At 47.1% G+C, this 23062-nt stretch overlaps 2 protein-coding genes across 2 annotated transcripts; both read left to right on the forward strand.

Moving 5' to 3' along the window:
• Positions 1 to 6346: 6346 nt before the first annotated feature.
• Positions 6347 to 10885, forward strand: LOC118576302 (paired immunoglobulin-like type 2 receptor beta). Its single transcript, XM_036176605.1, has 4 exons — positions 6347 to 6432; positions 6748 to 7130; positions 9332 to 9520; positions 10788 to 10885. Exons 1-4 carry the CDS (start codon positions 6380 to 6382, stop codon positions 10883 to 10885), a joined length of 723 nt encoding a protein of 240 aa, XP_036032498.1. The 5' UTR covers positions 6347 to 6379.
• Positions 10886 to 18717: 7832 nt separating this feature from the next.
• Positions 18718 to 21881, forward strand: LOC118576301 (paired immunoglobulin-like type 2 receptor beta-2). The gene is made up of 3 exons (XM_036176604.1): positions 18718 to 18799; positions 19064 to 19450; positions 21688 to 21881. The coding sequence occupies exons 1-3, from the start codon at positions 18751 to 18753 to the stop codon at positions 21879 to 21881; spliced, it is 630 nt and encodes a 209-aa protein (XP_036032497.1). The 5' UTR covers positions 18718 to 18750.
• The last annotated feature ends 1181 nt before the right edge of the window (positions 21882 to 23062 follow it).

The following is a 23062-nucleotide window of genomic DNA, read 5'->3' on the forward strand; positions in this document are numbered from 1 at the left end:
CGAGAGAGATTCAAACTGAGACAGATTACGGGGAGGAAGGAGTTTACTAAGAGTTATCGATGCATGGACGGACAGAAAGGTAGATATCAGCAATGGCAGGGCGCTTTAAGGAGATTTCAAGTTCCACCCACATGACAGGGGCTCCAAATGGAAATGGGGTTTCCTTTTTATATCTTCTGAGGATAGATGTGCTTTTGCCTGCACAAGCTGAACCAGGAAGGAGACAGGAAGCGAACAGGATTGTGGACACTAATACCGTCTTTGACCAAAATCACTGCCCAGGTGAGAAACCCGGGATCTGGATGGCAGCAGGTCAAGCTGGAGAGAACTCAGCGTCTGGACAGTGTCTCTGTGAGAGGTGAAGGGCATTGTTGTGGCCTGAGCAGCAGCTGGATTCTGACAGTACAGTCTTAGGGTGCAGAGAACAGACCGGAGGGGGGCCAGGCTGTGTTACTTTGCCACACTGGATCTGCACATGGGGATGAATGGCCAGAACCAGGAAACTGGAGGAAAGTCAGGAGCCATGGTTACCTTTCTAGAGCTTTATTGGGAGAGAAAGGGAGAGAGGGACAGAGGGAGGGAGGGGGGAGAGAGAGAGAGAGAGAACCAGGAAACAGAATATGCAGAGGGAAGAAAGTGGAAAGAGAAAAAAGGCGACACATAGAGGGCCATCTGCTTTTAGGCTGGGCCTCCATTGCAGGCTGATGACGTAATTAAGGAAAGAATCCTTACATCCCAGACTTTCACTTATAAGAAAGCAGGTAGATGGGAATAGGGGCATCGTTCCTCTCAAAAACTGCTTCCAACTGATGTTTGGAGGTCGGTTGGCTCTTGGGGAAATGGAGAAGGGGAGTCTTCCAAGGTAGACAGGCGTTGTGGGATGCTGTCTGCTGTCCATTTGTTCTGGAGACATGTATCCCTCTTGGCTGTGGCTGGGAACCTTCTGTCTGACAAGATTCTGGTGACATAGAAAAAAGCTTAGAGAGAAAACAATCATTATTATTTTATGTTGGTAGATCCTGCCTGTCCAGATGGATTTTGAAACATGTTAAGCTTTATCAGAGACAGATTGTTTTAAAGCATCTCATAGTAATAGATGTTTACATTAAAGTCTTTTTTGTAGTGCCTAGACACTTTTGGGTCTCGGGGTGTAAATACCTTTTAGCTGTTACAGTTCCTTACTTGATGATCTTGGAACTCCGGCTCTGTGGTGGTCCTATACCATGAGCTGAACAGTGATTTAGAACAGGGAACTGGGAAGAGAAAAGCTTGTGGTACATGAGATTTTTTTTTTTTTTTGGAATTAGGGACAAGGCAAAGATCATAGCCTTGTCTGTATGCACATGAGAAACACAGGCAGTAACTTTGAAGTGAGACAATGAGCTCTTATCCTAGCTGGAAATTTTTTTTTTCATTAAGTAACTCTGAAAGTGCAATTAAATCTGGTGAGGTAGGTAAGGCTGTCCTCTGTACCCTACAACAGAAAGGAGAAATGACATCCTAAAACTCCCAGGACTGAGTCAGTAGCTCTGGTGTCCAGAAGGAAAGAAACAGATCGCTTCCCTGCTGCACTCTGGGTTCCCTGCCATGTCTGTAGCCAAGCCTAGGTCTGCTGGAGAACTTAGCTTGATGTTCCCATGGGTCTTGGCACCTGGTAGCAGTCAGCTGACTGGTTGACTTTCTAGGTGGCACTTTTAACAAGGATGGTGATAGCCTGGCAGGGCATTCACTATCCTGTGGCCTTTTTTCATTTAAAAGAGGGACTCAACAGCTTTTGGGAATCAGTGAGTGCCAGCACTTGGCAATTTTGTTTTCGGGCTTTTATCTCTTCCCTGGCACACCTTAAATGCCACAGCTGACTCTTTTGCCCATGGGGTCAGGAGCCTTGCTCTCCAGATGCTTAAGTTTTAGTCTGGAGGGTGTGGAGAAAAAGAGATGGATTTTACTCCCTGTCCTGGATTTTTTTCCTGATGACTGGTGGCTTAAGGACAGCTTTTGGAAGGTCTGCCAGTAGGCAGACTGTAAACCGATCCTTTTGGAACTTGTCTGAGGAAATAAGCTGATTTTCTTTGCTTTTTTTTTTTTTTTTTTTTTGCATAGGAGCCATCCTGACTACTGTAAACTTATGTATGGATCTCAGCTGCTTTCAGACCCGTCTGTGCTTCTCAAGGCAGTTTGAGAATGAGTGGGTGGAGGAAAGGTGAGTTAGAAGTGCAGGAGACTGAGCTGGTCACCCAGCCCCACTCACTGGGTCTTTAGGACACTATAGAGTCTCTTCTTGGGGCTCCCATGGGCAGGGAGCAGGGAGATGTTCATGCTGAGGGTGGGCAGCACATGAGGGAGGTGAAGATGATGATGTCATCCTAAGGGAGTAAGAAGAAGTCGGGTAGGGGCGGGGCTACTGTCCTAATGTAAAGTCTCAGGTGCAGCCTGAGTGTCCTGTCTACACCACCAGCTGCCATCCTTCCATCCTCTCTAGCATCTCCTCCACTCTCCTCAGGATCCACTCTGGACAGGGAATTCTGGGTCTGCATGTTGTCACTGGGGTAAACAAATCATGAGTGGGATGGTAGGTGGTGTGACAGGAGGGGAGGACAGATGGACAGTTTTCATCAATGATGATATCTGTAGGGTCAGGACACACAGGAACTGCACTATGATTATATTGAGTGGCGTTGCTGGAACTGGATAATTCAGAGAGAAATAGAGAATGTTGAGCCAGGTGGGTATAATGTCAGAGTCTGAATGCTGGGGACACTATCAGGAGCTGGAGTCTGAAGAGTCACATAGCCATGCCTGGAGAGATCATGTTTACTCAGGATGAGGACTGGATAAATGTGTGATGGCAGATTAGCTGTGAGAGGTGCCTTGTATGATTGTGTGTGTCTGTGTGCAGGTGTGTGCAAATGAGTGTCTGCTCATGTATGTGTAGGCCAGAGGACAACCTCAGGCAGTACTCCTACTCAGGACACCATGCACCTTGGACTATTTGTTTGCTTAGTTGGTCCTTGTTTTTCTTTGTTTGTCTGTCTTGGGGGACAAGTACTCACTATGTACCCCTGGCTGGTCTGGAACTCAATTTAAAGACCAGTCTACATGCAAGCTAACAGATGTTCTCTCTTCTCTGCCTCTGTCTCCCAAATGCTAGAATTAAAGGCATGCACCACCATGCGCACGTAGGGGTTTAATTTTTTTCCATTGTATTTACTTATTTATTCTATGGGGACCGGGCACTCATGTGCTACACAGCCTGAGCAGCAGCCAGATACTATTACTTCAGTCTGACACTCCCCACGGTCATACATGTGTGCACACATACCAGTGCTCCAGGCTGCTCTTCTACAGATAGTGTCCCTCCCCTGTGAAGTCATGGCTGCAGGGCCCAGTCACTGCTATTATGGGGAACGTGGTTGGGATTACAGGAGACTGACTACAGCATCCTGGACAGAAATCATGCCACAGCATAGACCCTATGGGGATTCACCTGAGTCCAGGCCTTGAAAATTCCAGAGTCCATGTCTTGGGACTCAGGGTCCAGCAGGTGGCAGCAGTGAGGCTGAGGACAAGGGACAGCTGGGATCCTGAAGAACCCACCAGTCCCACATGTGTAAAAATGATGGGGCCTAAGGCTGACATATGGCAGCTTCATCAGGTTTTTCCTGTCCTTGGTGACTTAGAAATCAGTGAACCTTTTCTGACAGACTCCAGACAGTAGGGCAGGACCTGCTAAAATCTGGAGGTGAGTACTCGTGACCAGGAGGGTCTCCTCTCTGAATTTCATGGAGGCTAAAGACAAGTTTCATCTGGTGGAGCAATTACTTACTTACTTACATACTTAGGGCATGCACAGAAACCTAGGTTCTATCTCCAGCAGGAGACAAAGGGCATGATGGCACACACCTGTCACCCCAGCATTTCTGAGGGCAATGAGGAGGATCTGTATGAGTTCAATGTCATCGTTGGCTACATAACAAGTTCAAAGCCCATCTTGGGCTACATGAGACACCCCCTAGCCCCAAAAGAAAGGTCAGACAAGTAGAACAGCCTTGTCCTGTGTCCTGACTGACAGTGCATCTAGTACCAACTCATCTTTAAGATTCTGTGATTGGAGTGTGCAAAGGTGCAAAGAATATAGAATTTTCGGACCAGGAAACTTGGTAGTGAGACAATGAGAGTTTTGTCTTGAGCAGGTCAAGGGATCTGAAGGCCATGGGAATTATAGGGACTGTGAGGAAGGCAGAGACAGCAGATGTGACAGAGGCGGCTGCACAGCCACCTGCAGGGAGGCATGGAGAAGGCAGTCAATGCAGCAATATAAGGAAATGGGAAGTCGCCTCTGCACATGTCACTCAGGGAGAATAATGCCACTTCCTCTGGTAAAACTTTGTCTTCACGTCCTATGGGGAACTGATGGAACCATGTCATGGGAAAGGTGGGATGACCCTCCTGCAGAACCAGCCCCGAGGTCACCACAGCCACTGCCTCAACCTCCCACGCCTCCACCCCAGTCACAGATCAGCTGTGTCCACTCTCAGAGTTGTTCCAGGCCATATGTCATCAGTGACACGTTGCTGCTCTGAGCTTCATCTCGGCAGCCCGTTCTTCTCCACAGCCCGTTCTTCTCGTCTTGAGGGCGGCTTCATCTCCTTTACTAAATGCCAGTGTACCATTGAGAGGTTAGACTCCGTCAGCTTAGTGACTCTTTCAAGATAACTGTTTCAGCTACTGTTCCACTGCACACCAGAGCCATCAGTCTCCTGCCTGTTCAGCGGCCTTAGAAGAAAGGGGCACTGTACCTTTTCTGGATTGCAAAGGCCACTTCAGCGATGGCGACATATAGTCCTGGCCTCAGAGGATGCCTGTTGCTAAAGCCACAACCACAAGCCAAGAAGAATGGACAGCTGAATTTACAAAATATCAACAACGTCCAGAATTTAAAATCCTGAATCATGATAGGACACTAGTGGAATTCAGGCGTTTCTGGTACATGAACAACTCTCACCAAATGTGAGGTTGAACTTGTGTACATCCTGGTTCACAAATGAGTCTGTCAGATATGCTAAGCCTATAGGCTGAAGATGATGCCCCTACATTTTGGAGAAACCTTGGGTGACTGTCCAGGAAGTTGGCCATTTCTGTCAACTCACATTATTTTGGAAGCCGCTTACGTGCACTTCCTGTTTTTTTAGGTAATATGATTTCCTTCTTGGGTCTCTGAGGGAGCTGAAGATTAGATTGTTATAGTTATAGTGACTTGAACATTATACAGTTATAGTTACAGCTTTCCTTGTTAAGAATTTCACAAAAGAAACTCACTGAGAGGTGTAATGTGTATAAATTTGAAATACATTATAAGATAGTTCTCTGTTAGTAATACAAGTTAGGATAGAAAGTGAATCGGGTACATTTTGGACTTACAAAATAGCATAGATAATGGAATATTTTCTCTGAGTTCATCAAATACAAATGGACTAGACCTTGTTTAGGTATTTATTGCTTGTCTATATTGTATATAGTTGGTGTACTTATTGTATGTAGTATTTCTTATATTAGTTATCACATTTTTCTCTTTTTTCTATTAATTAGAAGAATAGGGGGAAATGTGGTGATATTTTAATTGTACTGAAATGTCATTTTATTTGTATGTTAATAAATATAGTTTGCCTGGAGATCAGAGTTCATTAGTGAGCCAGGAATAGAAGTCAGGTGGTAGGGACCCAAGGCCTTAATCTGATCACATGGCAGGCAGAGTCTCTGTGTGGTCAAGGACACAGCCAAGTGTGGTGAGTATTGAGTCTTTAATCCCAGGACCAACCATAGAGACCAGGAGGTCTGTATAGATAGGCAGTGATGAGGAAGTCACATGGCTGAGCTTAGAGCCAATGAGAATTCAGAACAGGAAATCAATAAAAGACAAGACACACAGGAAGAAGGACTCTCTCTCTCAGGGCAAGGATGACAGGAAGTGGTAAGCTAAAGGGGGTCATGGCTCTTGCTCTGATCTCTTAGGCTTTAACTCTGTATTTGGTTCTGTGTTTCTTATTTAATAAGACCATTTAGAATTATATCTACAGTCAATTGCATATATTCCTGGCCAAAAATGGGATCTGGGCTCCTGGGCACAGCCATCCTGTCAGTGACCACAAGAATGTTCTGCAACGTGGGAAGGAAGAAGCCAACATGATGAAAGAATTGCTGGTCACAAGGAGGTGGAGATGGGGAGGTCCTGTTCCATCTGTCCTCCCCCTGAGAAGACTCAGGGGTTATATTCCCCTTTACCCTGATTCTTCCTGACTCCTGAGCACCCCAGGGTCCCTCACAGATCCTCCTCTCCTGTCTGGTGGCTCTGCTGGTCTCACTTCCTGGAGGGAATCAGGCCATGGCTTGGATCCTGCTTCTACTGATGTCAGCTGCATGCCTGCAAGCTGGTAAGTGATGGGGACCTTGTTAGCAGGGACACTGCTTTAGCCACAGAAGGGGGCGGTGCAGCTGGGAAGAGCAGGCTGTCCTGTGGACAGGTGTCTACTAGAGGATGCAGTGGATGCTTGTGCCCCAAGAGAGCTCATCCTCAGAGTGGGTCCAGTCCAACCCTTCCTTGACTTTCCAGTCCCTTATGGGATAATGAGACATAAGGACAGTTCTGCCCTGTGTCCCACACCTGCCTGTGGGTCAAGGGTCAGGAAGCTCTGAGTCATCCTTTCCATTCTCTGCAGAGACTTCAGATTCTCCTCATCCTACCCAGGATCCTTCAGCAGGATCCAAGAGAAAAAGTACCTTTGGGGTCAACCAACCAGTAAACCTCTCTGGTGTCCAGGGCGGCTCCATCGAGATCCCCTTCTCCTTCTCCTTTCCCTGGGAGATGGCACAGGATCCACAGATGAGGATTCTCTGGAAATGGCAACACCTCCTTGGGGAATTTATCTATAACTCTTCCTCTGGTTACACACATGAGCATTTCAAGAACCGGCTCGTCCTGACCTGGGCACAGCCTCAGACATCCGGAGTCCTCAGAGTCCTGGACTTGAAGAAGAAGGACCAGACAAAGTACTTTTGCCAAGTTCAACTGAACACAACAGAAGGCATGAAGAGTTTGCAGTCAATTGTAGGGACCCAGCTGACCATCGCTCATGGTGAGCCACACTGGCCCTGGCTTTGATGCCTCTGGCTTCCTTGTTCCCTAGATGTCACCTCAGGCTCCACAACTCTGAGATTTCTTTTATACTCATTCTCCTTGGCTCTGCCCAGGCTTCTGCTAACAGGATCTTTCCCTTGTTGTTGTGACAGGTCTTTGCTGGCTCCTCTGACCTTGTCTGTCATTTTCTTCTAAGATGGAACCCTATGCCCTCTTAAGCATTCAGCCTGTCCCTACTAGTCAGTTCACCCACTACTTGTCCCAAACTAACACTGCAGGCCAGTCCACTTCTCTAGGACCTCAATTGAGTGACTTCTCCAGGATGTAACAGCCTCACTTGGTCCTGAGGCAGGGCTCCAGTGAATCCCTGTATGAAGCATCTCCACACAGCTCCAACCTAAGCCCAGAACAAATAGCAGGTGCCCACTGGATGTTCTTGGAGTCCTCCAGTCCAAGTGTAAACTACTACCTGTCATCAAATTCCCTATTACCCCTCCTAGCTCCCCTGGACACATCCCTCACCTCTTTCTACAAAACTCTCTGTCTCTCCCACTTTTCACAACCTGCTCTCTCCTTCCTTACCTTCTCACCCTCACCTCTCCCACACAAGCGCCAAGGCTCTAGGGAAATAATGTCCCCATTGTTATGATATGGCTTCTCTGTCTTCTGGTCCTTGTCTCTCCTCTGCAGCAGAAGTAACTGCAGTCTTATGCACAGGGAACACTGAGGTCCAGCATCGTCACAGTGTGACTGTCCCCCCTGTGCTCTTCACTTGGCCCTGCAGGAGCTGGGATTCCGTGCTTAGTCGCTCATCACAGTGTTACTCTGTGGCTTTTTTATATGTTAGTATTTTAGTTTTTCTAAGACAGCGTCTCACCATTTAACCCTGGTTGTTCTGGAACTCACAGAAATCTACACAAGCCTCTGCCTCCTAAATGCTGAGATTAGGGGCCTGTGCCAGCACATCCAGCAGTGGCTCTTGGCTGGATTAAACCACCCACAGCACAGTTCTCTGCAAGGTCTCTGTGGCCACCATATTGACCTGATGTAATGTCAACCAGCAACTGCCAGGGCTCCGGGAAGGGAGAGAAAGGAGCTGTTTCTTGGGTCTAGAGTAGTGATTCTCAACCTTCCTAATGCTGTGACCCTTCAGTACAGTTCCCCATGTTGTAATGACCACCTTACACCATAAAACTATTTTCATTGCTACTTCATAACTATGATATTGCTACTGTTATGAACCATACTATAAATATCTTATATGCAGGATATCTTTAATTCTACCACTACAGGAGTACCGAAACACAGGTTGGGAACTGTTGACCTAGTGTTTCCAAGTAGGTAATTTGTGGAAATTAATCATAGTGATGTTTGTAGAGCAAATGGATGTACTCTGCCCTACACTGAACTGTACACTTATGGCGAAAATTATATATTTTTGTTATATAGTTTTAAGTATTCGCTGTGTGTGAACATGTGAATCTGTTAGTCCAGGTGTGTGTGTGTGTGTGTGTGTGTGTGTGTGTGTGTGTGTGTGTGTGTGTGTGTGTGTGTGTATGTGTTAAAGTTCACATTTCTTCATGTGCATATGTAGGCCAGAGGACAACATCAGGTGTCCCTCCCTTATTTTAAGACAGGGTGTCTCACTAGCTTTAAGTTTGTCAAGTAGACTGGGCTGGCTGGCTTGCTAGTGAGCCCCCGGAACATTCCTGTCTTCACCTCCTTAGTGCTGGGATCACAGCTCACTAACACTCTTTGGTGTGGAACTCTACACACAGATGGGGCTGGCTTTAAACTCGCAAAGATCTGCCCCTTGGGCTAAGATTAAAGTCCATGACAAGTTCATCGAGCTCTTTACATGACTACTAGGGATGAAACTCCATTCTGAGGCAACAAACAGCCAACACTCTGTGGACTGAGATGTGTCTGCATGTTACATACATCTATGATAAAAACTATATTTCTATGGAATAATTGTCTGTGACCAGATAACCATCTGAGGACACACCTCTAGGACTGGTGGAGAGTGAGCTTTCGAGCTTGTTCTCCTGGAGTCTCAGCCTTCAGCATGTGTTCCCCTCTCTGTGAACTTCTAACATCTATTCCACATCCCACATCTCACAGAGGAGACAAGGTGTGACACTCACCCCATCTCTCCCTCATCCAGGGAGGATCTGCTCACTCCTCATCTCTCCCCAGCCTTCAGCACCACCATGCAGAGCCCTTCCATTGTCACCTCTGCAGTCACCACAGCTGGCCTGGAGGACACAGAGGACCAGTGGCACCCTTCACTTGTGAACTTGGGAGCCATGGTCGGAGTGGTGGTGGCCACTACAGTGCTCATAACCCCTGTCTATGTATTGATGATCTTTCTCTGGAGGAAGAAAGGTAAGTGGTCCAGGACATGCCCTCACCTGACCTTCTCCTCTGCTTTCTCAGCTGTGGGGCATGGAGAAAGGTAAAGATGTGAGGGAAAAGTAAAGAGAACAGCAGGATAGGAATGTGACATAACTACACAAGCACTAAATTGTCCCCTACTTTCTTTAGAGACCATCTGGATCTGGAACAGATGAACACCTAGCCTGCCCCTAAGGAAATCAAGGAAATATGGGGTTGTCTCAGATCATACAGGTCAATGACCAAGGTGGTTCTCTGCCATTCACATGTGTGTGCATGTATGCAAATACACACACATACATATATACAGTCCAAAAATAAATTTTTAAAACATTAAGGAAATACTAAAAAAAGTAAGGATATTTGTATAATGGACAAGGAATCTCTAAGATAAGAATCTAGAAATCAATGCAATTCCTATTAAATTCCTATTGAATTTGTGTAAAGACAGAAGACTTGTCTTCTAACATTCTTAAGGATTCAGAAAAAAATATGGGGACACAGCAGGGAACATCTCTAATCCCAGCATATGGGAAACAGAAACCGGAGGATCCAGAGCTACAGTCTTCTGCAGATACAAAGAAAGTTGCTGGTCAACCTGGGCTCCTTGAGACCTTGTACTCACACAACACATGAGCCAAGTGTGGACTGTGTTCAGAGCAGATTTAAGACATGGTGACTACAAGACTGCAGGACAGGAGCAGAGATGAGCAGAGAGTGGAGTGTAACAGAGAGCACAGAACCAAAATCTGAAGATGTAGGCCCTGGTCTTCAGAAGGGCTCAGCCCTTCAACAGGAAAGTGGAGCATCTGAGAGCTGGAGAGCAGCAGCCTGAGAGGCAGCAGAAGTCTGAGTGGGATTCGAACCCTGAGGCTGATCTGCAGGGTGGCAGCAGCCTGCACTCACAGGGAAAGCTAGAGAGCCAGTTTCCAGGGAGAGAAAAGGGAGGTGTGGTGAGTGCAGGGCAGGGAAGGCAGGGAGGAGATATGGGTTCAAGGCAGGGGAAGGAAGCAGAGGGAGGAGGACATGGACAGGGGACAAAGGACCAGGAGAGCTGTCCTCTGATTGGCTGTGCTGTGCAGAAGGACAGCTGAGGACCAGCCTCAGGTCCTAGTGACTCTCAGAGGTGTTCCTGAATGTCTGCTGCAGAGCTGTTTGCTGCCCTGGGCCCCTGATGTTGTCTGAACACAGAGAACAGCTGAGAGGCAGATGGAGGGTGAGCATGGCTGCCACAGTGACTCTGTTTCTTCTCCTACAGGCCAGCAGACTCAAGATGACCCCAGCCAGGGGAGAGCCTGTCATCCCAAGGAGCAGCTGAGGGCTGTGTGGTGGTTTGAACAAGAATGGCCCCCATAGACTCAAGGGTTTGTCTGCTTTGTCTCCAGGCAGTGCCAGATAGGATGTGTGGCCTTGTAGGTATGGCCTTGTTGAAGGAACTGAGTCACTGAGGACGAGCTTTCATACTTCAAATGCTCAAGTCAGGACCAGTGTTTCCCTCTCTCTTCCTGCTGCCTGCTATCTTCTTGTAGAATGTCCAGCTACCTCTCCAGTACCATGTCTGCCTGTGTACCACCAACCTTCCCACCATGATGATAATCAACTAAACCTTTGAAACTGTAAGCCAACCCCAATTAAATGTTTTCCTTTATAAGAGTTTCCGTGGTCGTGGTTTCTCTTCACAGTAATGGAACTTTGATTAGACAGGTTATTTTGGGAAGTTTTTATGAGAGGCAGACCAGGGAGCTGGAGAGATAATTCCATCAGACAAGCATTGCTCACAGGCTGGAGGACCTGAGTTCGATAGGGAGAACGCACATTATAAGCCAGGGAGGTGACTGGAATTTGTAATACCAGCAGTGGACAAGCAAGAGTCAGGCAGAGTCGTGGAGCTTGCTGTCCCGCTAGTCTAGTCTAATGGCTGAGTTCCAGAACAATAGCGACCATGTCATAAAAATAATGAAATTAAATGGAGAGAAACTCAAAGCAACACCACTAAAATCAGGAACAAGGCAAGGCTGTTCCCTCTCCCCATAGTTATTCATTATAGTACTTGAAGTTCTAGCCAGAGCAATAAGACAACATAAGGAGATTAAGGGGATACAAATTGGAAAAAATAAGTCAAGCTTTCCCTATTTCCAAATGACATGATAGTATACATGAGTGACCCCAAAAATTCAACCAAGGAACTGATACAGCTAATAAAAACCTTCAGCAACATAGCAGGATACAACATCAACTCAAAAAATCAGTAGCCCTCCTATATACAATAGACAAACAGAAACAGGCTGAGAAGGAAATCAGAGATACATCACCCGTCACAATAGCCACAAATGATATAAAATACCTTGAAGTTACTCTAACTAAGCATATGAAGGACCTATATGACAAGAACTTTAAGTCCCTGAAAAAGAAATTGAAGAAGATGTCAGAAAATGAAAAGATCTCCCATGCTCATGGATAGGCAGAATTAACATAGTAAAAATGGCGATCTTACCAAAAGCAATCTACAGATTCAATGCAATCCCCATCAAATTACCAACACAATTCTTCACAAACCTGGAAAGAATAATACTCAACTTCATATGGAAAAACAAAAAACCCAGGATAGCCAAAAGAATCCTGGACAATAAAACAACCTCTGGAAGCATCATGATCCTTGACCTCAAGCTCTACTATAGAGCTACTGTAATAAAAACAGCTTGGTACTGGCATAAAAACGGACATGTGGACCAATAAAATCGAAATGAAGACCCTGACATTAACCTGCACACCTATGAACATACAATTTTTGACAAAGAAGCCAAAACCTTACAATGGAAAAAAGAAAGCATCTTCAACAAATGGTGCTGGCATAACTGGATGTCAGCATGCAGAAGGCTGCAAATAGATCCATATCTGTCACCGTGCACAAAACTTAAGACCAAGTGGATCAAAGACCTCAACATAAATCCAGTTACTCTGAACCTGATAGAAGAGAAAGGAGGAATTAGTCTTGAACACATTGGCACCGGAGATCACTTTCTAAATATAACACCAGTAGCACAGACACTGAGAGACACAGTCAATCAATGGGACCTCTTGAAACTGACAAGCTTTTGTACAGCAAGGGACATGCTCAACAAACAAAGTGACAGCCTACAGAATGGGAAAAGGTCTTCACCAATGCCACATCTGACAGAGGACTGATATCCAGAATATATGAAGAAGTCAAGAAATTAGACATCAAAATGTCCAACAGTCCAATTAAGAAATGGGCTATAGAACTAAACAGAGAATTCTCAACAAAGGAAGCTGCCATGGCTGAAAGACATTTAAGGAATTGCTCAACATCCCTAATTATCCAGGAAATGCAAATCAAAATGACTTTGAGATACCACCTTACACCTGTCAGAATGGCTAAGATCAAAAACACAGAAGACAGCTTATGCTGGAGAGGATGTGGAGCAAGGGGAACTCTCCTCCACTGCTGGTGGGAATCCAAGCTTGTACAGCCACTTTGGAACTCAATATGGCGCTTCCTTAGAAAATTGGAAATTCATCTCCCCCAAGACCCAGCTGTAGCACTCTTGGGCATATACCCAAGGAATGCTCAATCATACCACAAGGGCATTTGCTCAGCTATGTTCGTATCAGCATTCTTTGTAATAGCCAGAACCTGGAAACAACCTAGATGCCCTTCAACTGAAGAATGGATAAAGAAAATATGGTACATATACACAATGGAGTACTACTCAGCAGAGAAAAACAATGACATCATGAGGTTTGCAGGCAAATGGATGGATCTAGAAAAAATCATCCTGAGTGAGGCAACCCAGACTCAGAAAGACAAACACGGTATGTACTCACTCATAGGAGGATACTAGATGTTAAACAAAGATGACTAGACTGCTACACAACTCCAGGGAGGCTCCCTAGAAAATAGGACCCTAAGAAAGACACAGGGATCACCCAATGACAGAAAAATGGATGGGATCTACATGAACAACATGGATGACAGTGGGAGTAATGAAGGGCAAGGTTTGAGGGAAAAGGAGCTTAGGGGAGCAGGAGATCCCAGCTGGATCAAGAACAGAAAGGGAGATCAAGGAATAACAGACCATGATAAATAAAGACCACATGAGAACAGGAAGAAGCAAAGTGCTAGAGAGGTCCCCAGAAATCCACAATGATACATCCTCTGTAGACTACTGGCAATGGTCCAGAGAATGCCTGATCTGACCTTGTCTGGTGATCAGATGGCCAAACACCCTAACTGTCATGCTGGAACTATCATCCAATAACTGATGGAAATGGATGCAGAGATCCTCGGCCAGGCCCTAGGTGGAGTTCCAGGAGTCCAACTGGTGAGAAAGAGAAGGGATTGTAAGAGTGTGAATTGTTGAGACCAAGATTGGAAAAAGCACAGGGACAAATAGTCCTTAGTGCATGAGCTGGCTGTTTGGGCTTACATGGGGACACTTTGCTCAGCCTGGAAGGAGGGGACTGGACCTGCCTGTACTGATTCTACCAGGATGAGCTGAATCCCCACGGGAGTCTTGGCCCTGGAGGAGATGGGAATGGAGGGGAGGGGCTGGGGTGGGAGGGGGGAGGACAGGGGAACCAATGGATGATATGTAAAATTAAAACATAAATATAATAAAAAAGCAAAACAAAATAATGTGGATTCCTCAAGGGGATAAATAACGGTCATAACGTTTTAGAAATCTATTTCAAATGAAGTATTTCAAAATTACATATTAGTGGACATATGAAAAGTAGGGAACCAATTGATAGCTCAGTGGAAACAGGGTTTTGTGGCCTAGCCCAATGACCTACATTTGTTTCTGGGAACCCAAATGGTGCAAGGAGAAAACTGACTCTGGAAAATTGTCCTCTTCTTCTCATATACAAACATTGTCAGTCCCCAACTGCGACTAAACAGGACATACAGACCAGGCTAGCCTCAAATTCACAGAGATCCACTTGCCTCTGACTCTGTCTCTCAGAAGTTAGAATTGAAGGCATACAACACCATGAGTAGCCCAACTAGCTTTTAATCATTAAAACTTTTTCTTTACCCTGTGGGGCCTGGGCACACTTGTGCTACAGCCTGGGCAGCAGCCAGGCCCTCACACTGCAATCTGACACTCTCCATGGCCACATGCGTGCAGAAGCTCCCTGTGTGCACACCAAAGCCCCAGGCTGCTCTTTCACAGAAAGTGCCCCTCCCCTGTGATAGAATCATGGCTGCATGGCCCAGTCACCCCTGTTGGAAGAAACACAGTTGGCGGGCTGGGGAGATGTTTCAGAGGTTAAGAGCATTGACTGTTCTTCCAGAGATCCCGAGTTCAATTCCCAGCAACCACATGGTGGGTTACATCCATCTACAATGAGATCTGGTGCCCTCTTCTGGCATGCAGGCATGTATGCAGACAGAAACATAGTACATAATAAATAAATAAATCTTAAAATAATAATAATAATAAATAAATAAATAAATAAATGAAACAGTTGGCACTACAAGAGACCAATTACAGCATCCTGGACAGAAATCATCCCACAGCAGGTCCCTGTGGGAAAACAACTGAGGACTTGAAACTAGAGCAGAGCCCATGACTTGGGATTCAGGAACCAGCAGGGGGCAGCAGTGAGGCTGAGCACAAGGGGCAGCTGGGATCCTGAGGAAGCAGCCACAGTCTGTTGTGTAAAAATGCTGGGGTCCAGGACCTGATATATGTCAGGGTAGTGAGGTCAACCCCTCCTTGACAGATGGAGCATTCGGGTGAACTTTTACCCACACACCTCAGACTGTAGGGCAAGGCCAGATGAAGCCAGGAGGTGAGACTTGGAACCTAATCAGACATCCGGAATCCTCAGAATCCTGAACCTTCTGGAGAAGGACCAGACCACCTTTCTGTAAAGTTAGGCTGAACACCACCAAAGGCATGGAGAGTTGGCAGCTGGTGATGGACCCAGCTGACCATCATGGAAGCCACCGGGGCTCTGGCTTGGAAGCCTCTGTTTTCCTTGTTCCCTTGATGTCACCTCAGGCTCCCAAATCCCCTCTCTCCTTCCTTGTGGTCACATCTCCTACACAAGCCCAAAGGCTCTTCGGAATAATTTTCATGATGTGGCTGCTCTGTCTTCTGGTCACTGCCTCTCCTCTGCAGCAGAAGTAACGGCAGTCCCATGCACAGGAGCACTGAGGTTCAGCCTCGTCACTGTGTGGCTGTTACCCCTGTGGTCATCACATGGCCCTGCAGGAGCTCGGGACTCGGTGCTTTGCTGTTGATCACAACCTTGCTCTGGTCATGTCTACTCAGGACAAGGACATGGTAAATATGTGTGGACAGATCAGCTATTAAATGCATCTTGCATGATTGTATGTGTCTGTGTGTAGGTGCATGTGTGTACAAGTAAGTGTGTGCTCACATATGTGCAGGCCAGAGGACAACATCCAACATTACTACTTAAGACACCATCCATCTCAGGGTTTTGTTTGTTTGTTTGTTTTAGGATTTTGTTGTTTAATTTGGTTTTGTTTCTTTCTATTGATTTTGGAGTTTGTTTGATTTATTATTTTGGGGTGGGTTTGTATGTTTGTTTGTTTTTGAGACAAGGTCTATGTAGCCATTGATGGCCTGGAACAGCACATATAGACCAGGCTAGCCTCAAACTCAAAGAGATCAATTTGCCTCTGACTCTGTCTCTCAAAAGTTAGAATTAAAGGCATGCACCATCATACGTAGCACATATTGTTTTTAAATTTTTTAATTATTTTTTTACTCTGTGGGGTCAGGGCACACTTGTGCTACATCCTGAAAAGCAGCCAGGTTCTGACACTGCAGTCTGACACTCTCCATGGTCATATGCGTGCAGAAGCCCCATGTGTGCACACCAAAGCTCCAGGCTGCTCTTCCACAGAAAGTGCCCCTCCCCTGTGAAAGCATCATGGCTGCAGGGCACAGTCACTGCTGTTGGGGAAATGGAGTGGGCATTGCAGGAGACTGCTTACAGCATCCTGGACAGAAATCATCCCACAGCAGGTCCCTGTGGGGATTCAACTGAGTCCAGGACTTGAAACAGGAACAGAGCCCATGACTTGGGATTCAAGATCCAGCAGGGGGCAGCAGTGAGGCTGAGCACAAGGAGCATTGGGTTCTTACAGAACCCACTAGGGCCTGTTGTGTAAAAATGCTGGGGTCTAACACCTGACATATGGCGGCCTCATCAGGTCCAGCCCTTCCTTCAGAGACATAGCAATCCAGTAACCTTTTTCACAGACCCCAGACAGTAAGGCAAGGTCAGATGAAGCCTGGAGGAGAGTAGTCAAGACCAGGAGAGCCCCTCTAATACCTCCCTGTGGATAAAGACAAGGCTCATCCGGTAGAATGCTTACTGCACACAACCCTGGGTTCTACCTCCAGGAGGAGATAGGGGCACAAAGCAGAACACTTGTCAACCTCAGCTCTTGGGAGAGCAGAGAGGAGGATCTGTAGGAGTTCAAGGTTATCCTTGGCTACATAAGAAGTTCAAGGCCCAGCATGAGATATATGAGAATCCATTCAATAACAGGGGTGTGTGTGGTGGTTTCTGACAGGTACAATAGACCCATTCCTTCTCCTTACTAACCATTTGGAGCCAACTCATCCCAGAGATTCTGTGCATCTGTGTCTCCAAGGGCAGCATGGATGGATACAGAAGTGAGTCCATGTGCTGATGACAGTGAGGCCATGAGTGTTTGTGCCTGGTTCAGGTCAAGGGATCTGAGGACCATGGGGACTGTGGGGAAGGCAGAGACAGCAGATGGGACAGAGGTGGCTGCACAGCCACCTGCAGGGAGGCATGGAGAAGGCAGTCAATGCAGCAATCTAAGGAAATGGGAAGTTGCCTCTGCACATGTCACTCAGGGAGAATGATGCCACTTCCTGTGGTACACTCTTGTCTTCCATGGAACTGATGGAACCCTGTCATGGGGAAGGGTAGGATGTCCCTCCTGCAGAATGGCCCTGAGGTCACCACGGCCTCTGTCCCCACCCCTCACACCTCCACCCTAGTCACTGTTCAGTGTGTCCACTGTTGGAGATGTCCCAGGCAACATGTCACAAGTGATACACTGATGTTGTGAGTCTTTTTTCCACTTCATCCAAAGAAGGTTCTACAACAGCCACAGCTAGAAGGTGTCACTCAAGTGCTTTCTGGAAACATTCCTCCTGTAAACCCAGAAGCATATCCATAGCCTTTTAGGGGAGTTCAGATGCTGCACCGAGCAGGCAGACTGAAGTGTGTGTGGAGTGGAGGACTACAAGTACTTGATGGGATGAAGTCCAGTCAACCTGCCATGTGGCAGTCCTGTGACGTGTCCCAGGGCTTCTCTGATCCTTGCCATCCTCTTCTGAGGTGTGTGAAGGTTGGAGGAGGTAGAAAGTCTCCTTCAGAAGCTGGAGTAGCTTTGGAGTCACTGTCTAGGGAAGGGAGACGATCACCCAGGAAGCCCAGGGTAGTTACAGACTCGGCAGCAGCGAGCAGGCCAGGGCGAGAGTGTCCACTGGGCCTTGGCTCTGCCGGGTGCTGTGAAGAGTCCCTGAAGGACAAGAAGAGGACAAAGAGCAGATGGTGGTGAGGACACTGAGCTAGGGCTGGGGACGGAATGTGTTTTCCCATCACCTCCATCTTCACTGTCTGAAGTGAGCAGAAACTGACCACTTCTGTGCCTGAGGTTATTAGAAAGATAGACAGACAGACAGACAGACAGACAGACAAGACAACCAGCATGATGGAAGACACAATGAGAAACAGAAGAGGAGGGGGAGGGCAGGAGTGAAGGAAATCTGGAGGTGAGGAAACAGTGATTACAGGACACATAGGAAATGGACAAGACTGGAGAAGACAGGAGGTCCAGGTGGAAGAGAGGAGAGCCCAGCATGGTGAGGTCAATTCCAAATCTTACTGTCAAAATGGGGGTTAGGCTCAAAGGCCTGGCCATCCTGTCAGTGACCACAGGGAGGATCTTCTGTAACAAGAGAAAGGAGAAGCCAGAATGATGAAGGAAGTTGCTGGTCACAAGGAGTTGGGGATGGGGAGTTTCTTCTCCGACTCAGTCCTCCACATGAGAAGGCCCAAAGGTTGTGTTTCACTTTACCCTGATTCTTCCTGAGTCCTGTGCACCCAAGGGTCCCTCAGAGATCCTCCTCTCCTGCCTGGTGGCTTTGCTGGTCTCACTTCCTGGAGGGAACCAGGCCATGGCTTGGATCCTGCTTCTGCTGCTGTCAGCTGCATGCCTGCAAGCTGGTGAGTTCGGGGACCTTGTTAGCAGGGACTCTACCTTAACCACAGGAGGGGCCGGTGGGGCTGGGTAGAGTGGGCTGTCATTTGGCCAGTTGTCTGCTAGAGGAGACACCAGTGCTCTGTGCCTGAAGAAAGAGCTCATCCTCAGAGATGGTCCAGCCCAACCTGTCCTCATCTGTCCTGTACTGTATGGATAATGGCTCAGGAAGCTCTGGGTTGTCCTTTCCATCCCTTGCAGAGACATCATATTCTCCCCATCCTTTCCAGGTTACTCAGCAGGATCCAACAGAGAAAGATCCTTTGGGGTCAACCAACCAAAACTCCTCTCTGGTGTCCAGGGCAGCTCCCTCGAGATCCCCTTCTCCTTCTACTTCCCCTGGGAGTTGGCAGAGGATCCACAGATGAGGATTCTCTGGAGATGGAAGCACTTCCATGGGGAATTTATCTACAACTCCACCCCGACTTTCATACATAAGCATTTCAAGAACCGGCTCATCCTGAACTGGACACAGCCTCAGACATCCGGAGTCCTCAGAATCCTGAACTTGAAGGAGAAGGACCAGACAGTGTACTTCTGCCGAGTTCATCTGAACACAAGACATGGCGTGGAGAATGTGCAGACAATTGGAGGGACCCACCTGACCATCACCCATGGTGAGCCACCCTGGCTCTGGCTTTGATGCCTCTGGCTTCCTCATTCTCTGGATGTCACAGCAGGCTCCACAGTTCTGAGCTTTCTTTCATACTCCTTTCCCTTGGCTCTGCCCAGGCTGTGACAACAGGATCTTTCCCTTGTAGTTGTGATGAGCCTTTGCTGTCTTCTCTGACCTTGTCTATCATTCTCTGCTAAGATGAACCCTACGCCCTCTGTAGGATCCAGCATACCCCCACTAGTCGATTTACCCACTTTCTGTCCCAAACTTACACTGCAGGCCAGGCCACTTCTCTATGACCTCAGTTGGACTAACTTCTCCAGGACCTCAACTGAGTGACTCCTCCAGGCTGTAACTGACTCACTTGGTCCTGGGGCAGGGATCCAATGAGTCCCTGTATGAAGCATCTCCACACAGCTCCAACCTAAGCCCAGAACAAACAGCAGGTGTCCATTGGATGTTCTTGGTGTCCTACCATCCAACTGTCAACTGCCATCTAGCACCACAGCCCCCCATTTCCCCTCCTAGCTCCCCAGGACACATCCCTCACCTCTCCCTACCCACTCCCTTGTCTCCTCTCCATTCCCATACCCCCTCTCCTTCCCTTCTTACCCTCACCTCTCCTACAAAAGCTCCAAGAGTCTTAGGATATAATGTCTCCATTTTCAAGATATGGGTGCTCTGTCTTCTGGTCCTTGTCTCTCCTCTGCAGCAGAAGTAATGCAGTCCCATTCATAGGGAGCACTGAGGTCCAGCCTTGTCACTGTGTGACTGTTACACCTGGGCCCTTCACATGGCCCTGCAGGAGCTGGAGACTCTGTGTACTTAGTTGTTGATCACAATCTTGCTCTGTGGCTTTTTTTTTATATTTTGTATGTTTTTATATTCATATTTTGTGTTTTGTTTTTTATAAGACAGGGCCTCTCCATTTATCCCTGGTTGTTCTGGAACTCACAGATATCTATGTGCCTCTATCTCCCAAGAGCTGAAATTAGAGGCCTGGGCCACCACATCTAGCAGTGACTCTTGACTGGATTAAGCTACCCTGTGAGTGGACACCTACAGCTCAGTTTTCTGCAGTCTCTATGGCCGCCATGTTGACCTGATGTAATGTCAACTAGCAGCTGCCAGGGCTCCGGGCTAGGAGGGAAAGGAGCTGTTTCTTGGGTCTAGAGTGGTTCTCAATCTTCCTGATGCAGAGACCCTTTAATACAGTTCCTCATGTTGTGGTGACTGCCCCCAGCCATAAAATTATTTTCATTGCTTCTTCATAACTGCACTTTTGCTACTGTTATGAATCATAATGTAAATATTTTATATGCAAAATATATTATATTCTACCACTGTGGGAGTATCGAACCACAGGTTGGGAACTGTTGGTCTAGTGTATCCAAATATGTAAATACTGTGGAAATTAACCTTAGTGATGTTTGTAGAGAGATGAATGTACTCTGCCCTACAATGACCTGTTCACTTATGGCTAAAACTATATATTTTCTGCTATACATACTTATGTATTCAGTGTGTGAGAACATGTGGGTGGTCTGTTAATTCAGGTGTGTGTGTGTGTGTGTGTGTGTGTGTGTGTGTGTGTGTGTGAATGTTCACATTTCAGGGTGTACATGTGGATCTAGAGGACAACTTCAGGTGTCCTTCCCTTATTTTGAGACAGGGTCTCTCACTAGCTTCAAGTTTGCTAAGTAGACTAGGCTATATGACCAGTGAGCCCCAGGGACTGCCTGTCTCCAGATCCTCAGTGCTGGGATTACAGCTCACTCAGCTCTGTTTGGTATTGATCTAAATGTATATAGACAGGCTGGTTTTAACTCACAGAGATCTGGCTGACCATGTTTCTAGGGTTAAGATTAAAGGCCACACCCAGTACACCAAGCTCTTGATATGGATACTAGGGTTCAATCTCAGGTTCTAAATTCCCAAGAGCAAACACTCTATGGACTGAGTCTTATCTGCATGTTACCTACATCTATGAGAAAACAACAGTACTTCTGGGCTTAGTTGTCTGTGACCAGATGACCATCCAGGACACACCTCCAGGACAGGTGGAGAGTGAGCGTTTAAGCTTGCTCTCCTGGAGTCCCAGCCTTCAGCATGTGTTTCTTTCTCTGTGAACTTCTAACAGCTGTTCCCCATCCCAATTCCACAGAGTAGACAAGGTGTGACACTCACCCCGTCCCTCCCTCATCCACGGGGATCAGCTCACTCCTCATCTCTCCCCAGCCATCAGCACCACCAGGCAGAGCCCCTCCATCACCACCTCTGCAGTCACCACAGCTGGCCTGGAGGACACAGAGGGCCAGAGGAATCCTTCACTTGTGAACCTGGGAGCCACGGTCGGGGTGGTATTGGCCACGGCTGTGCTCATAACCCCCGTCTGTGTACTGATGATCTCCCTCTGGGGGAAGCAAAGGTAAGTGGTCCAGGACAGGCCCTCACCTGAGCTTCCTCTCTGAGTGTTCTCAGCTGTGGAGATGGAGAAGGACGAGCTTGTGCAGGACAGAGTCCAGAGAACACAGGGAGAGAAAGGAGACAGAACTCACCCAGGACTGAATCTGCACCTACTTCCTGAGAATCCCAGCAGGAAACTGGAGGAACTAGTGCAGATGAACACAGAGCCTGTGCTAAGACAATGAAGGAGCATGTGAATGCCGCAGCTCCTGCAGGTCAATGACCAAAGTTGTTCTCCGCCATCCACATGTTGTCTATGTATGCAAATATATATATATATATAAATAATCCAAAAATATATTTTTAAAAAATTTAAGGAAATACTAAAAAAGTAGGGATATTTGCATAAAGGAAAATGTATCTCTAAGTCCTTACACTGCAAAAGAATCTAGAAATCAATACAATTCATACTCAACGCCAATTACGTTTATGTAAAGACAAGTGATTTATCTTCTAACATTCTTAAGGATTCTGAGAAACAAGTATTGGGACACAGCTGGGAACATCTCTACTTACCATTTGGGAAATAGAGACAGAAGGATCCAGAGTTGAAGTCTTCTAAAGATACAGAGAAAGTTGCCGGTCCACCTGGGCTCGTTGAGACCTTGTACTCACACAACAGAAGGTACAAGTGTGGACGGTGTTCAGAGCAGATTTAAAGTCATGGTGACTGGAAGACTGCAGGACAGGAGCAGAGATGAGCAGAGAGTGGAGTGTAATAGAGACCGCAGAACTAAAGTTTGAAGATGTATCCCTGGTGTTCACAAGGTCTCAGTCCTCCAACAGGAAAGAGAAGCATCTGAGAGCTGGAGAGCAGCCTGAGAGGCAGCAGAAGTCTGACTGGGATTTGAACCCTGAGACTGAATCTGCAGGTGGCAGCAACCTGCACTCACAGGGAAAGCTAGAGAGCCAGTTTCCAGGGAGACAAAAGGGAGGCATGGTGAGTGCAGGGCAGGGAATGCAGGGAGGAGACATGGGATCAGGGCATTAGAAGTAAACAGAGGGAGAAGGACATGGACAAGGGACAAAGGAACAGGAGAGCTGTCCTCTGACTGGCTGTGCTGTGCAGAAGGAGAGCTGAGGAACAGCCTCAGGTCCTGGTGACTCTCAGAGGTGTCCCTGAATGTCTGCTGCAGAGCTGTTTGCT

The sequence above is a fragment of the Onychomys torridus genome, unplaced genomic scaffold (assembly GCF_903995425.1).
Source record: "Onychomys torridus unplaced genomic scaffold, mOncTor1.1, whole genome shotgun sequence".
NCBI lineage: Eukaryota > Metazoa > Chordata > Mammalia > Rodentia > Cricetidae > Onychomys > Onychomys torridus.

Bases quoted from the DNA above. Each gene is read 5' to 3' on its own strand.
- LOC118576302 (XM_036176605.1), top strand. From the start codon at position 6,380: ATGGCTTGGATCCTGCTTCTACTGATGTCAGCTGCATGCCTGCAAGCT. The intron at 6,433-6,747 runs GTGATGGGGACC...TACCCAGGATCC, and splicing joins GCATGCCTGCAAGCTGGTAA to TTCAGCAGGATCCAAGAGAA. The intron at 9,521-10,787 runs GTAAGTGGTCCA...CTTCTCCTACAG, and splicing joins CTTTCTCTGGAGGAAGAAAG to GCCAGCAGACTCAAGATGAC.
- LOC118576301 (XM_036176604.1), top strand. From the start codon at position 18,751: ATGGCTTGGATCCTGCTTCTGCTGCTGTCAGCTGCATGCCTGCAAGCT. The intron at 18,800-19,063 runs GTGAGTTCGGGG...CATCCTTTCCAG, and splicing joins AGCTGCATGCCTGCAAGCTG to GTTACTCAGCAGGATCCAAC. The intron at 19,451-21,687 runs GTGAGCCACCCT...ATCTCTCCCCAG, and splicing joins CCACCTGACCATCACCCATG to CCATCAGCACCACCAGGCAG.